The 15,498-nt window shown below is 62.8% G+C and overlaps 1 protein-coding gene across 1 annotated transcript in view; it reads right to left on the reverse strand.

Annotated features, from left to right (window-relative positions):
- Positions 1-2,479: 2,479 nt before the first annotated feature.
- The window catches only part of MUC2 (mucin 2, oligomeric mucus/gel-forming), a 35,233-nt gene continuing 22,214 nt past the window's right edge, over positions 2,480-15,498 (reverse strand). Inside the window, 20 exon segments of the mRNA XM_030801864.1 lie at positions 2,480-2,852; positions 2,961-3,087; positions 3,302-3,341; positions 3,579-3,707; positions 4,340-4,438; positions 4,690-4,812; positions 4,941-4,981; positions 5,231-5,335; positions 5,633-5,810; positions 7,332-7,363; positions 7,517-7,617; positions 7,769-7,838; positions 8,230-8,408; positions 9,148-9,376; positions 9,711-9,894; positions 10,515-10,762; positions 11,249-11,423; positions 11,734-11,957; positions 12,209-12,406; positions 13,062-15,497. Coding sequence (XP_030657724.1) covers positions 2,633-2,852; positions 2,961-3,087; positions 3,302-3,341; positions 3,579-3,707; positions 4,340-4,438; positions 4,690-4,812; positions 4,941-4,981; positions 5,231-5,335; positions 5,633-5,810; positions 7,332-7,363; positions 7,517-7,617; positions 7,769-7,838; positions 8,230-8,408; positions 9,148-9,376; positions 9,711-9,894; positions 10,515-10,762; positions 11,249-11,423; positions 11,734-11,957; positions 12,209-12,406; positions 13,062-15,497 — 5,138 coding nt within the window. The 3' untranslated portion in view covers positions 2,480-2,632.

A 15,498-nucleotide genomic window follows, 5' to 3' on the forward strand; every position in this document is an offset into this window, starting at 1 on the left:
ACCCGTGTCCACGCTGCATCACCAGGGGAACCCCCTCTTCACAGCTGCAAGCTGGGAGACAGATGAGGAAGCTGGAGGGGGCCTGACCACCTCTTCCTTACCAGGTCTCTGGCCGCAGTGCCTCCACCCCGCCCTGCCCATTTCCTGGCCTGTGCGGGGACTGCTGGGCCCAGGGGGCACAGCCAGGCAGAGATGTGATAGGTTTGGGGGGTGGGCCAGAAACAGGCCATGCTCGAAATGACCCAAGGATGGCTCTGGGGTTCATGCTGACCGCTTCATGGAAGGGCCAGTTCTGAAGCACCCAGAATCCCCACGTGGCTATGCCAGAGGCTCTGGGGTGGCCTCAGGGGCTCCATGGCAGGCCCAGGCCAACTGACCACCCAGGAGGTCCCTAGGCCTAGACAGTGTGGGCTCCTGGGAACACCAGAGGGGGTGAGCAGGTCCTTTGGGGGGCTGTCCTGCGCCAAGTGGGGCAGTTGAAAGACCCCAGGCCCGAGCGGGCTCCAGGACCCAGGGTGTCGCTGATGAGCTGGGATGTCCCAACTGGCTTCAGACCCCAGAGTTGCTGCTCAACCGCGACCCTCCCTGGGGTCAGATGGGGGAGAGGGCAACTAGGGGAGGGCAGTGGCCTCAGCCCCCTGCCAGGAGCCAAGCTCAGTGGCTCATGCTTGTAATCCTGGTACTTTGGGAGGCTGAGGTGGTAGGATCACTTGAACCCTGGAAGGAGTTTGAGACCAGCCCGGGCATCATAGTGAGACCCTGTCTCTACAAAACAAACAAAACTATGCAAAAATCACATGCATGTTACTTTAGTAAAACATAGGATTGTTTTGAAAGATAAGAACAAAAAGCAAGCTGTTAAAAATTAGCCAGTCATGGTGCCACATGCTTGTACAGCTATTTGGGAGGCAGGACAGCACGAGGTGGGACCTGTTGCACCCTGAGGACCCGTCACACCTGAGGACCCGTCACACCTGGGGACTCGTCACGCCCTGGGGACCCGTCATGCCCTGGGGACCCGTCACACCCTGGGGACCCGTCACGCCCTGAGGACCTGTCACACCCTGGGGACCCATCACACCTGGGGACCCGTCACGACCTGAGGACCTGTCACACCCTGAGGACCCATTGCGCCCTGAGGACCCATCACACCTGGGGACCCGTCACACCCTGGGGACCCGTCACGCCCTGGGGACCCGTCACACCCTGAGGACCCGTTGCGCCCTGGCTTTGGAAGTGTGGAGCCCAGCCCAGGTGTCTGCCCTCTTGAGGGTTTCGTCGCGTGTGAGGGGTGTGGCATCGTCACATGTGAGGCGTGTGGCACAGCCTTGTGGTCTGGGGACAAATGTCCTCCCCTTTGACCTCAGAGGATGCTTGAGGTTGGATCACTGTGCTCAGGGGCCTCGGCCTCCCCACACACACCTGCTGCCTTTGACAGGAGACACCAGGCACCTGCTCTGGGCCAAGCAGCCTCCGTGGGCTGCACCCAGAAGGCCGGGGACTCAGCTCTCCAACACGAGTGGGCACTGTGCCCAGGGTCCACAGCCAGTGTCCCCTGTCCAGCTGGGTCCTCGGAACCAACCAGAACTTCTGCAGGTTTGAAGGTGTTGGTGGCTCTGCCTGGCAGCTCCCCAAAGCCCTGATGGGGCCACCAGGTCCTGGCCACCTTCTGTCACTATGCAGCAGGAGCTGACAGTGACCTGAGAACTAAGACCTTCTCCATTTTCCCAGTGTAGAGACCCAGGACGAGGCGCATCTCACATACACACGGCACCTGCAGACACGTGTGCACACAAGCAAATGCTCACACGCTCATGCACACAAACACACGTGCGCGCACACACACAGACGCACACGCACACACACATCACATACACGGCACATGCAGACATGTGTGCACACAAGCAAATGCTCACATGTGCATGCACATACACGCATGCACACACACACACACACCGCCTCCCCAGGGCCACCCGACCCCCGGGGCTACACACTAACACACACACACCCTCTCCCCAGGGCCACCTGACCCTCGGGGTTACACACACACACACACACACACACACACACAGACACCCTCCCCAGGGCCACCTGACCCTCGGGGCTACACACACACACACAAATCCCCTCCCCAGGGCCACCTGACCCTCAGGGCTACACAAAGGCCCCACCAACTGTGGAAAGCCTGGGAGATGGCTGTGAAGGAACCCAGGGCTCTTTTCACAGATTCAGGGCCGGGGGATTCCTACAAGGGAATCTGACCACATTTCGACAGCCCCATGGGGGTTTTGCCCAGGGTAAGAATGGGGAGCAGAGGGCAGGCAGCCCCCATATCCCCTCTGCATTTGGTACAATGGATTTGCCAACCACGTGGCGTGTGTGTGCTGTCCCCGTGTCCTGCATGCAGAGCCTGGTGGCCTCCGCCATGCACAGTGGCCAAGCCGCACCCCTGCAGCACCAGCCTAAACCACACAGTGCAGCATGTCTCCCTGAGTTTATTATTGGAAAGCAAGGATTGAACAAAGACTCAGACAATAAATATCTGAAGAGAGGAAGCCGAGCTTAGGAGGCTCAGAGGGTCCGGAGGAGGCAAAGCTGTGGAGGGCAGTGAAGGGGGCTGTGCCCACCCCGCTCACCCGCTCCCCAGATGCCTGGGGGAGCGCCGGGCCCGGCGGGAGGTGCCGGTGGGGAGCCCGCAGACGGTGTCCTGGCACTGGCAGCTCTCGATGTGGGTGTAGGTGTGTGTCAGCGAGCCGCCATTGGGGCAGCTCAGGACCACCTCCCGCTGGCTGGTTTTCTCCTCTTTGCAGCAGGAGCACCTGTGGTCCAGGGTCTGGGCCTCGGCCGAGTACCTGGGGGGAGGGCGGAGTGAGGGGTGACCTCCTGGGGCCAGCGCTGGCCTCTCACCTCCCTGGGGCCTCCACCACCCCCTCCAGGCACACTCCCAGCCTGGGACTCACATGACAAATGTCCCACAGGACCCGGAGCAATGATTCATGAGGACGGTCTTGGTGCAGCCAGCGTACGAAACCTCCGTGGTGACGGGGACGGTGGAGCAGGGCACCCTGGTCTCATTGCGAGGGGTGCCTGGGGAGAGGGGGCAGTGGCTCAGGGCAGGGCCTCCACATCTTCGAGGTGGCTCTCCCTCGCTGCGTCCCCTCCCCAGGCTCGGCCTCAGCCCCCAGCCCTCACTGCCCACCCGGAGGCCATTGTCCAGCCTCCAGCCACCCCAGGCGGGGCTGAGGGCACCAGCCCTTGTGCCCCCACCCTGCCTACCACCCAGGCTGTGCCCTGTACTCACAGGTCTTGCAGCATCCATTGGGCATGAGTGTGATGGAGCCCTGGAGGGAAAGGAGAATGAGCCCAGGACCCCCAGACATTTCTGGGGGTGACAGCACCTTCCCACCATGCCGTGGGCGGAGGTAGCTGCTGCAGAAAGCCCCAGGCAAAGCCTCCTGCGGCAGCTCAGACCAGGCCCGAGGCCACTGTCACAGCATTGGGGCCCCAGCCCCCCAGAACACCAGGCAACCCCACTCCCAGCAGAGCACACACAGCCAGGCCCCAGGTGGCCAACTCACCGGGACACAAACGCTGGCGTCGAAGTCGGGGCAGGTTATGTTGGAGATGGACGAGATGAGCTGGTTGTGGATCTTCACACAGCTGAAGAATGTGCAGTTGTTCTTTGGGTCGCTCTTGAAGTCCCCAGGCTGTGGGGCAGGGAGCTCTGGTGAGGGAGGGCAGCAGGCCCAGCCCCAGCCCGGCCAGGAAGACACCCTGGAGACACCTGGCCGGGGAGGCCTCCTGGCGGGGCCTAGGGCCACAATACAAGTGACACGGGTGGGGCCCCACATCAGGCGCCAGCCTGGAGCCCACACAGCCCTCAAAGGTCTGTCCGTGTTCTAACTCTGAATCTATGAACGTGACCTGCTTGGAAAGGGGGTCTTTGAAGGTGTCATTAAGTGAAGGATCCTAAGATGAGATCATCCTACCTGGGGGGCCCTAAATCCTTAAAAGGGAGAGGAGAGGCAGACACAGGGAAGGAAACCTTGTGGTCACAGCCAAGGGGCACCTGGAGTGACCAGAGGCTGGGAAGGATCCTTGCCCAGCGCCTCCGAGGGAGCACAGCCCTGAGGCCCTTTGCTCTTGGATTTCTGGGCCGCAGAACCAGGAGAATCCCTTTCTGCCCGAAGACACCTGTTCATTTGTCATGGCAGCCCCAGGACGCCCATCACAGCTGAGCCCAGGACTGGGAGGACTCAGCTGGGGGATCCTGGGTGGCCCGCGCCTTGCCCTGGGCTCAAGCAACCCGGCCATGTCGGGGCCAGCAGCGCACACCTACCTTCAGGATGACATGCTGGTTGTCGGGCTGTTTGATGATACAGTGCGTCTGTTCACATTTCTTACAGCACTCCCCGGGGGCCTCCACGAGTTCGAAGCCCTGCGCACACAGACACGCCACTGCAGCTGAACTCCCAGGCTGTACCCCACACCACACAAAGCCTGCGGGGCTGCCGAGACCCCCCACCTGGAGGAGGCCCCAGGCTGGCCAGGTGTCAGGATGGAGAGATGGGGACAGGGACAGGTTGGCGTTGAAAGGAGGAAAGAAAGGCTCACGACGCAGACATGGGCCCGGGTGCTTGTCTGGGAGGAGGGAAGAGGGCAGGCTGAAGTAGGAGGGCGGCCACTTACAAGGCTGCAGGAGGTGTTGCAGGGCACGTGGGTGCAGGCGATGACGCTGAGCAGGGTGCTGTTGTCCACCTCATCCGTGCACACGCAGTCCTGGCACTTGGAGGAATAAACTGGAGAACCGGGCTTCGGGCACAGGGAGAGATGTGAGGCAGGGGCCTCTCCAGCACCCCAGCCAGCCCAAGAGCCTGCCAGGACCCCCACACTGCAGCCGACCTCCTCCCCTCCTCCCCCTCACCCAGCCCAGGGCTCACCTGGTACTCAGCATTCCCGTGAACGCACACCCCCTTGGACTCTTGGGAGAAAGAACGGAGAAGGCCGTTCGTTGGAGACTGCCCCGGGGTGGCCACCTGGCCAGACCCGCACTCCCGGTGCACACCCAGTGGATGGAGCGAGTGCTCAGGGCTGGGGTGGGTGCATCAGCCAAGCATGCAGCCATCTGTGTCCCCAGAATCTGAGACCCCCAGGAGGGAGCCGATCCCCTTACAGCCACCCCACCCCAGGCGGCAGCCTCGTCCCTGCCCTGCCCACCAGCCCTGCTTACCACACCAGTAGAAGGGACAGCACCTTCCAGGCACCATCTTGCTCTTCACTTCGAATCCCAGCGGGCACATGGGAGGCTTCTCTTTGCACAGGCTGGTGTTACACTCTGAAGACGGTGCGCACGCGGCCGTGAGGGTGGCTCCTCCCAGGCAAAGCCCCCGGGGCCACTGCACAGGGTCGGGCCTCCAGCACCTCCAAGGGTCCCTTCCCCACCCAGGTCAGGCCCTGCAGCCGGGATGCCTGGACTGGGCGCAGCGGCCCCCTCCAAGCCCTCTCAAGGGGCACAGCAGAGGCCCCCAAGCCAGCTGTTTCCTCACTTGCCAAGGAGGGGACAGCAGGCAGCCCAGCCTACAGGGATGTGTGCACCCCGAGAGGTGGTGTGGGCCCCAGGGGATGGCCTTACTGCAGACGGTAATGTCGCAGCAGGTGTCGGCGGCGTTGACCTCCGTGACGAGGTAGGTGCCGTCTTCCGCGCAGTGGGTAACAGGCTTCTGGCTGCACCTCTTGGGCTGGCAGACGATGCCACTTCCACCCTCCAGGCAGACACAGTCCTTGCAGTCAAACGCAAAGTGCTCCCCAAACTGCAGGGAAAGAAGGGTGAGTAGAGAGGACAGGAGGCACCAGGCAGGCCCCGCCTCACCACAGCCCCGGGGCTGCAGCTGTGGTCAGCGGGGAGAAACAGCTACCCTGAGCAGAGTGCTGAGGGATCCTGTGGGAAAACCATGTCCCTCCTCACTTCTAAGCACACCAGGCAGGTTCTGGGATAGGACAGTAGCTGCTCATTCACTGATATCACAAAGCCATGACCTGCTCACCAGCATCTGCCAGCAGGGGCTTGGCACGTGGCAAATTCTCCACTCAGGCCTCTCAGGTTTGTGCAGAATTTAGCTAAGGAATCAGCCACATGGCTGCTACCACAGGTAGGAGGCATGGGCAGCACAGAGGTGGCCAAGATGTCATGTCAGAGCTTCTAGACAGAGTATCATATGACCAATGGGTGGTGAATGGAGGGAGGGAGAATGGATGGATAAATGGGTGGATGGTGGGTGGATAGATGGACGGGTGGGTGGATGGGTGGATGGATGGGAGGGTGGATGGTTGGGTGGATGGATGGGTGAGTGGATGGGTGGATAGGTGGGTGGGTGGATGGTAGACAGATGGTGGATGGATGGATAGATGGATAGTGGATGGTTGGGTGGATGGATGGGTGGGCGGATGGGTGGATAGATGGGTGGATGGTAGACAGATGGTGGGTGGATGGATGGATGGATGGATGGGTGGATGGATGGATGGATGGGTGGATGGATAGGTGGGTGGGTGGATGGTAGATGGATGATGGGTAGATGGATGGGTGGGCGGATGGGTGGATAGGTGGGTGGGTGGATGGTAGACAGATGGTGAATGGGTGGATGGATGGATGGTGGATGGTTGGGTGGATGGATGGGTGGGCGGATGGGTGGATAGGTGGGTGGGTGGATGGTGGATGGTGGATGGTAGATGGATGGTGGATGGATGGGTAGGTGGATAGATGAGTGGGTGGGTGGGTGGGTAGGTGGATAGATGAGTGGGTGGGTGGGTGGGTAGGTGGATAGATGAGTGGGTGGGTGGGTGGGTAGGTGGATAGATGAGTGGGTGGGTGGGTGGGTAGGTGGATAGATGAGTGGGTGGGTGGGTGGGTAGGTGGATAGATGAGTGGGTGGGTGGGTGGGTAGGTGGATAGATGAGTGGGTGGGTGGGTGGGTAGGTGGATAGATGAGTGGGTGGGTGGGTGGGTAGGTGGATAGATGAGTGGGTGGGTGGGTGGGTGGGTGCATAGATGAGTGAGTGGGTGGGTGGGTGGGTGCATAGATGAGTGGGTGATGACTAGGTAGGTGGAAGGATAGATGGAGGGGTAAGTGAGTGGGTAGATGGGTGCATAGATGGATGAGTGGGTGGGTGGAAGGATGGGTGGGTGAGTGGGTGGTGTCCCTGCCAACTCAGCCATCCAGGACTTAGGTGACCTCATTCCTCAATCTTTGAGGTTCCAGGTTTTCATGTCCATCCCTCACTCCCCAGAATTCAGAATTTGTGGGAGGATCGCCCAGCAACACGGTGAGGCCTACCTCTCTGGGCACGTTGTCAGGTCCCACACAGCCTAGGAAGAGGGAAGAAACCAGTTGTGTTAGCAGAGTCCTTGTGCAGCAGGGAGCAGGGGTGGGGGTGGTCAGCCTCCTGGTCGCAGCCTCCGTGGACACCCAGGAGGAGGCAGGAGGGAGGCAGGAGGGGACAGTTTGAGTGAGTGGCCTACCGCAGGTCTTCACGCAGACATCAAAGCCAGGGGCGTAGTTCATGGTGCCCTCAGGACAGAAGCAGCCTTCCACCAGGACTGTGTTGTTCTGCTGGGAGGAGCTGGGGGCGGGAGGGCATCGTCAGACAGGTGAGGTGGGGCTGGGGAGCTGGCAGCTGTAAGCTGGCAGTGGGACTGCTATGCCCAGCTGATGGCACCCTCCGCACTGCAGAGGGCGAGCCCACGGTCCTGGTGGACCCTCAAACAACATACCTGGATTTGCACGTGGGCTCTTCTGCAGGGCCACAGGCCTGGTACTCCCTGTGAGATGGGCACTCCACCACTGTGGGACAGAGGCAGGGGTCAGAGGGCTGCCTCATGTCAGATGGAGGAGCCTCGACCCCCTTGAGTGACAGCTGCCCAGTGCCCCACACACGGAGGAGGGCGGCCAGCTGCCTGGGCATCAACCTCTGCCCTCGCGGTTGTCCCGAGCCGGGTGGTGGGCCCCCAGTTGCGTTTAGCAGCACTGGCAGAAGCCCCAGCACCTCAGCCCCTCCAGCCTGGCCTTCCCCACCCCATGGCCCCAGCCCTGGTCTCACACCCACCATCTCTGTGTCCCTGCCCGCAGCCCACCTAGGTCTAGCTTCAGGCTCGGCACAGCACCCGGCAGAGCCTAGAGACCACGTCTGGCCTGCAGGCCCCCAGCTCCAGGGCAGGGGCAGATGGGCACTTACAGCAGGCCCCATGCGTGTGGTTCCGCCAGTCAAGGCAGATGTGCTGCTGGGCACAGAGGGCTGCGTAGGCCTGCAGACTGGCGCACTCCAGGCTCGAGCCCGGCACGAAGCAGCTGTCGAACACGCAGGCATCGTAGTAGTGCTGCGGGGGCACCAGCGCATGGCACTGTGCAAACAGGCTGCGCAGGGAGAGGCACAGGTCACACTCAGGTGGCACCTGCCTCTCCCCCACTCCCTACCCCAGCATCTCTGCCCAGACTGTCCTCCTGGAGTCCAGCACCTGCCAGAGAGGTGCCTGTGGCTGATGGAGGGTCAAGGGACAGGCCAGACAGGGGACAGCTCAGGGACAGACCAAGGGATGGGTGAGCAAGGTGGCTCTGCAGCCCGGCTCCCAGAGATAGAAGCCACGTCTATGTGGTGATCAGCTTCAGGACCCCCTCCAGCAACCCTGGCAGATGGACACCCAGCCTGTACGTGGCCCCTATACTTTCAGGGACAGGGGCCTGGAAGGATGCTGACTCCCAGTGACTGCCAGCGTTAGGAGCACCCCCTCTCTGTCAAAGCCCAAATCTGCCCTCCCAACATCAGCCCTGAGCTCTGTCCTGGGTTGACTGGTCTCCTCCAGACCTCACACTCGGCCAGCCCTGCACCTTCCCAGGAGCCAGTAGAGACTGTGGAGTTCAATAAAGGCACAGGCATGCCAGACGTGGCAGCTCAGCCCTGTGGAACCCAAGGGCCCGGGTCCTGGACCCCACGGCGACCTAGCGCCTGATCCTGGTTCCGCGGCATCGTGCCTTCCCAGCCCCAGCGCCAGGCCCCACACGCTGCCTCCTTCGTCTTTGCAAGAGCTGGGGGCTGGGGCACAGAGGCCCTCAGCTTGTTGGTGTCGTGGCCACAGGCAGGCCCGGGCGGGGTCACCTGTCCTTGATGAGCTGGCAGAGGGGAGACGGGGTGCAGTCCTTGTGTGGGGTCGTTTTGCCGCCCCCCGGCACGCCGACGGCCGGGCGCTTGGTCGTGGAGCTGCTGTGGGGGCAGTGTGGCTTGGAGGGGTCATTCACCACCCACTGGTCGGCCGCAGCCTCACAGTTGGAGACGATCTCCCCGCTGGGCAGAATGCAGTCGTCGGAGGTGGTGTTGGTGCAGGTGCCTGTATCAGTGAGAGAGGCCACGTTGCAGACAGGGTAAGCCCTGCCCTTCTCCAGCCCAGATGCCCGGGACCGGCCAGCCAGGGCCGAGGGCAGAAACCAGGCCAGGCCCCCTCCTGTTGGCTCCTCACAGGGACTGAACCCGGGATGATGGCCACAGCAGCCCCAAGCAGTGGGGCAAGAGGCCCACAGCCGGGCTCATGGGTGTTTACACGCAGCCTCAGCCTCAGCCTGGCCTGGCCACCTGCCCTGGGGCAGGACATGGGGGCACAGGGGACAGTGGGAGCCGTGGGGGCCTCGGTGGGCCTCAGGTGCCATGGGGGTCACGGAACTCACCACATTGGCCCTTGGTGTTGTTGCCGAACCGGTGGTACGGCAGCCTGACAGAGAAGGACAGGCCATTGTAGGAGACGAGGACGCCCAGCTCGGGGATATCCACCACGTAGTTGATGCCAGACTGGTACACCTCCAGCCCGTACTTCTTGTAGGGCAGCGCCACCGCCTGCCCGTTCACCTGCACCTGCGGCCGACACGCCATGGGAGCTGCAGCTGCCTCGGTCCTCTCCTTGGCAGAGCTCTGGGGCTGCCCAGCCCCGCCTGCTCTCCGACCTACACATGTAGGGAGAGGGCCCTGCCTACCCCCCCCTTTCCTGCCCCCTTTCTTGCTTCCACTCCACTGCTCCCAACCAGACCCTGGTCCCATGGGTGAGCCAGTGAAGGAGCTCTCCTGGGAGCACCTGGGGACTGTGGAGCCCCACATAGGCTCCCGGGGCCTCCTGAGCCTCAGAACCAATGACTCCCTTGCAAGTAGGGGCGTCTCAGCCAAGGGTGTGCAGAGCCCTGTCCCTGACTCTGTCCTCAGGAGGCAGCTGCTGCTGCAGAGACTGTGCCCAGCATGGCATGGTGGCATGCGTGCCAGGGCTCGAGGGGCCCAGGACGCACCTGGAGGGCCTGCGGGAAGAGCTGATGTGTCCCGGAGCCAGTCGCCCACCCCACCCCACCTTCCAGCCCGGCTCTAGGAGAGGCTATGCCTGGGCACCCCCGCAGCCCAGTCCTCTGGCCCCTGGGGAACCGGGGTGCATTGGGGCCCATGTCAGCACCTGCCTCCGTGCCAGCCTCCCGCGGCCACGCTGTGCCTACCTGCACCTGCATGGGCATCATATGCACGGTCTTGATGAGCACCTCCTGGGTCTCGTGGCGCACGATGAGGGTGCGGGGGCAGGACACCTTGTCGTTCGGATCGCAGTGGTAGTTGTCGATGTAAACTCCGAAGTTGTCCACGGAGGGGCTGATCTCCTCCACCAGCACGTAGGTGCAGTTGCCCTGGTAGCTGTAGTAGAGTCCGTCGAAGGTGACATAGTGCGGGTCCCCCCAGCCTGTGCAGTAGCCTGCGAGGGAGCCAGAGTAAGCCATGCCACCTGTGCCCCTCGGCCAGGGTCGGGTGCAAGGGCTGGGCCGGGACACAGTCAGGAAGAGCCAGCAGGAAACTGGGGCCTGAAAACCCCACTCCTGTGCGTGGGCATGGGGATGTCTGAGCTGCACTGGCCCTGGCGCACCCACAGCAGCCCATTCTGCAGGATGGACCAGGGTTCAAACCTCAACTCAGCCCCCTCTTGCCTCAGAAGCACCCTTGTTCCAGGGAGGGGCCCTAACTCCACCAGGCAAGCCCTCCACCTGCCCAGGCCCTCCCCACCCAATGAGGCAAAAGCAGGGCTGTGAGAAGACCCTCAGAAGTCACCCAGCCTCAGCGAACACTGCAGTGGGGTCTGTGCCCAAGGAGACTCAGCCCTTCCACCCCCGGGAGACGGGCCCTGCAGCCCCCACCCACGGAGAGGGCAGGAGATGCGGGGAGGGCCCGGGGGCCCCAGACTCACAGTCGCACTCCCAGTGCCAGCAGCAGCCGTCGGGGTCCTCGACGCGCACGGGGTTGAGGCCGTTGGAGCAGGTGGGCACGGGCGGCGGCTCACACTCCACCTTCTCGAGCTCCACCGTGTTGTTGTACTTGCACGTGGCCATGAAGCAGTCGCACAGCCACCACGTCTCGTTCTCCTGGGGGCGGGAGGCAAGGGACGGTCAGGGGGACTGGCACAGGATGGGGTGGTCTGCGCTCGGGAAGGGCGGGTGCTGAGTCAGGAGGCTGGAGGCCGAGGTGGCTTCCATGGACCTCACTGCAGCCAGCCACCTCGCCAGGCACGGCAGGGCACGGTGAAAATGTGGAGGGCTCGGCAGACCCCACACCCAAGGGTTGCAGGAGGCCTCAGCCCTCAGATGACCAGCAGGAAGTGGTGCCTGGGGCCTCGGCTGCCCAGACATGCTGCGCTCAATGCTGTGGGGACAAAGCCGCCTGCAGCCCACTGACCTGTCTGGGAGGATCAAAGTCTGGGCACGCGGGGGGGTTGGTGCTGGGCGTCGGCTTGGAGGGCGTGGGCGATGGCTTGGAAGGCGTGGGCGTCGACTTGGAGGGCGTGGGCGTTGGGGAGGGCGTGGATGGGCAGGACCAGTTGTAGAACTCCAAGGTACAGCTCAGTGAGCAGTTGACAAAATAGCAGGTGTCTCCGTATGTGCCGTTGTACACCTCCTCACCTGCGAACGGAGACAGACCCATAACCACACCGTCCAGAGGCGGGGCTAGCCGCTGGACTGCACGGAGGTCCCCACAGCAGAGGCCCCCACAGAGGCCACCAAGGGAAGCCATGCCCTGGACACAGCCACCCTCAACGGCTGCCGCCTCCTGAGACGCTCCCACTGCAATCTCAGCCCTGGCGCCTGACCCATCAGTACATGCCAGGGCCAGCCTCGGCCGCCCGAGCACAGGATGTGAACACCCTGAGTACCTGGTGCATAGTAGGTGTCGTTCAGGACACAGCAGATAAGCTCAGTGGAGGGGCTGATCCTCAGGCCTGTGGTCGTGATGATGCTGGGTGTGGAGATTGGGGTCAGCGTGGGGGTCCAGGCACTGGTGGTGGTCAGCTGCACAGTGCTGGGAGTGGGGGCTAAAGATGACCCAGTCGTGGTACCGTGAGTGGGGGTGCCTGTGAGAGCAGGAGACACCAGTGGGGGCTGAGATGTTGCTCATCTCAGATGCCACAGGGTCCCAACTGCCATTCCCCAGCTGCAAGGGAGCCAGACAGCCGACCGGGTGGCAGAACTGGAGGACCAAGGCCTCACACCCACCTCTCAGGCTCTCAGAGTCACCGGGCAGGGTGGAGTGGCAAGGCCAGTATCACCACAGCCAAGTGTCACGAGAGCCTGCAGGTGACCTGGCGCTCCGGCAGCAACACAGCTTGCTGGCCAAGCCGACTGCCAGCAAGAGGCGTCCAGAAGGCACTGGCTGTGGCACGCCGTTCACCACGGAAAGGCCCCGAGGAGGGGGTGCAGCCAGAAGCAGGAGGACCCGCAGGCACCTGACTGGCAGCCTCTCTCTGCCCCCCAGGCTTGGTGGACTCCCACAGCACCACATCACACAGCAGTGGGCCCCTGAAGAAGGCCGTCTTATGGGCGAGTGGGATAGCCTAGGCTCCACTGCCCCTCACTGGCCAGTGTCAGCGGCTTCTGCCCACACAGTAACCAAGCTTGGTGGGCAGGGAGGCACCGAGAACGTGCCTTGAGCCTTCCTGGGACAGTCCTGCCTGGCACAAGGGGAGGAAGGATCATCCCAGGCCAGAGGAACCGAGCGGCTCTGCTTACCTGGAGGGGATGTGATGGTGCTGGGCAGTGGAGATGATGTCTGGCCTCCTGTCGTGGTCGTGGGTGCCGTGGGTGTGGAGGGTGGGGCCGTGCTGGTTGTCTCAATGGCAGGTGGTAGGGTACTCAGAAGGGTGGTCGACTTCGTGGGAGGGGAAGAGGTGGACCGAGAGGTCTGAGGGGTTGAGGACTCAGGCGGAGGTTTGGATGTCGTCGATTCAACAATGGGTGCTGTGCTTCTGGGGGTGGAAGGCTCCATGCTTGTAGTGGTAGGTGTTGGGGTTGATGTCACCATAGTGGTAGTGGTGATGGGTGGTGGGGTTGGGGTCACCGTAGTGGTGGTGGTGATGGGTGTCGGGGTTGGGGTCTGTGTGCTGGTGGGTGTTGGGGTTGGGGTCACCGTAGTGGTGGTGGTGATAGGTGTCGGGGTTGGGGTCTGTGTGCTGGTGGGTGTTGGGGTTGGGGTCACCGTAGTGGTGGTGGTGATGGGTGTCGGGGTTGGGGTCTGTGTGCTGGTGGGTGTTGGGGTTGACGTCACCGTAGTGGTGGTGGTGATGGGTGTCGGGGTTGGGGTCTCTGTGCCGGTGGGTGTTGGGGTTGGGGTCACCGTAGTGGTGGTGGTGATGGGTGTCGGGGTTGGGGTCTGTGTACTGGTGGGTGTTGGGGTCCCCGTAGTGGTGGTGGTGATGGGTGTCGGGGTTGGGGTCTGTGTACTGGTGGGTGTTGGGGTCCCCGTAGTGGTGGTGGTGATGGGTGTCGGGGTTGGGGTCTGTGTGCTAGTGGGTGTTGGAGTTGACGTCACCGTAGTGGTGGTGGTGATGGGTGTCGGGGTTACGGTCTGTGTGCTGGTGGGTGTTGGGGTCCCCGTAGTGGTGGTGGTGATAGGTGTCGGGGTTGGGGTCTGTGTGCTGGTGGGTGTTGGGGTTGACGTCACCGTAGTGGTGGTGGTGATGGGTGTCGGGGTTGGGGTCTCTGTGCCGGTGGGTGTTGGGGTTGGGGTCACCGTAGTGGTGGTGGTGATGGGTGTCGGGGTTGGGGTCTGTGTACTGGTGGGTGTTGGGGTCCCCGTAGTGGTGGTGGTGATGGGTGTCGGGGTTGGGGTCTGTGTGCCAGTGGGTGTTGGGGTTGGGGTCACCGTAGTGGTGGTGGTGATGGGTGTCGGGGTTGGGGTCTGTGTACTGGTGGGTGTTGGGGTTGGGGTCCCCGTAGTGGTGGTGGTGATGGGTGTCGGGGTTGGGGTCTCTGTGCCAGTGGGTGTTGGGGTTGGGGTCACCGTAGTGGTGGTGGTGATGGGTGTCGGGGTTGGGGTCTGTGTACTGGTGGGTGTTGGGGTTGGGGTCCCCGTAGTGGTGGTGGTGATGGGTGTCGGGGTTGGGGTCTCTGTGCCAGTGGGTGTTGGGGTTGGGGTCACCGTAGTGGTGGTGGTGATGGGTGTCGGGGTTGGGGTCTGTGTACTGGTGGGTGTTGGGGTCCCCGTAGTGGTGGTGGTGATGGGTGTCGGGGTTGGGGTCTCTGTGCCAGTGGGTGTTGGGGTTGGGGTCACCGTAGTGGTGGTGGTGATGGGTGTCGGGGTTGGGGTCTGTGTACTGGTGGGTGTTGGGGTTGGGGTCCCCGTAGTGGTGGTGGTGATGGGTGTCGGGGTTGGGGTCTCTGTGCCAGTGGGTGTTGGGGTTGGGGTCACCGTAGTGGTGGTGGTGATGGGTGTCGGGGTTGGGGTCTGTGTGCCGGTGGGTGTTGGGGTTGGGATCACGCTAGTGGTGGTGGTGATGGGTGTCAGGGTTGGGGTCTCTGTGCCGGTGGGTGTTGGGGTTGACGTCACTGTAGTGGTGGTGGTGATGGGTGTCGTGGTTGGGCTCTGTGTGCCGGTGGGTGTTGGGGTTGGGGTTGGGGTCCCCGTAGTGGTGGTGGTGATGAGTGTCGGTGTTGGGGTCTGTGTGCCAGTGGGTGTTGGGGTTGGGGTCACCGTAATGGTGGTGGTGATGGGTGTCGGGGTTGAGGTCTGTGTGCCGGTGGGTGTTGGGGTTGACGTCACCGTAGTGGTCGTGGTGACAGGTGTCGGGGTTGGGCTCTGTGTGCCGGTGGGTGTTGGGGTTGGGGTCCCCGTAGTGGTGGTGGTGATGGGTGTTGGGGTTGGGGTCTGTGTACCAGTGGGTGTTGGGGTTGGTGTCACCGTAGTGGTGGTGGTGATGGGTGTCAGGGTTGGACTTTGTGTGCCAGTGGGTGTTGGGGTTGGGGTCACTGTAGTGGTGGTGGTGAGGGGTGTCGCGGTTGGGGTCTGTGTGCTGGTGGGTGTTGCGGTTGACGTCACCGTAGTGGTGGTGGTGATGGGTGTCGGGGTTGGGGTCTGTGTGCCGGTGGGTGTTGGGGTTGGGGTCACCGTAGTGGTGGTGGTGATGGGTGTCGGGGTTGGGGTCTGTGTGCCGGTGGGTGTTGGGGTTCG

This window comes from Nomascus leucogenys, chromosome 21, assembly GCF_006542625.1.
Source record: "Nomascus leucogenys isolate Asia chromosome 21, Asia_NLE_v1, whole genome shotgun sequence".
Taxonomy (NCBI): Eukaryota; Metazoa; Chordata; class Mammalia; order Primates; family Hylobatidae; genus Nomascus; species Nomascus leucogenys.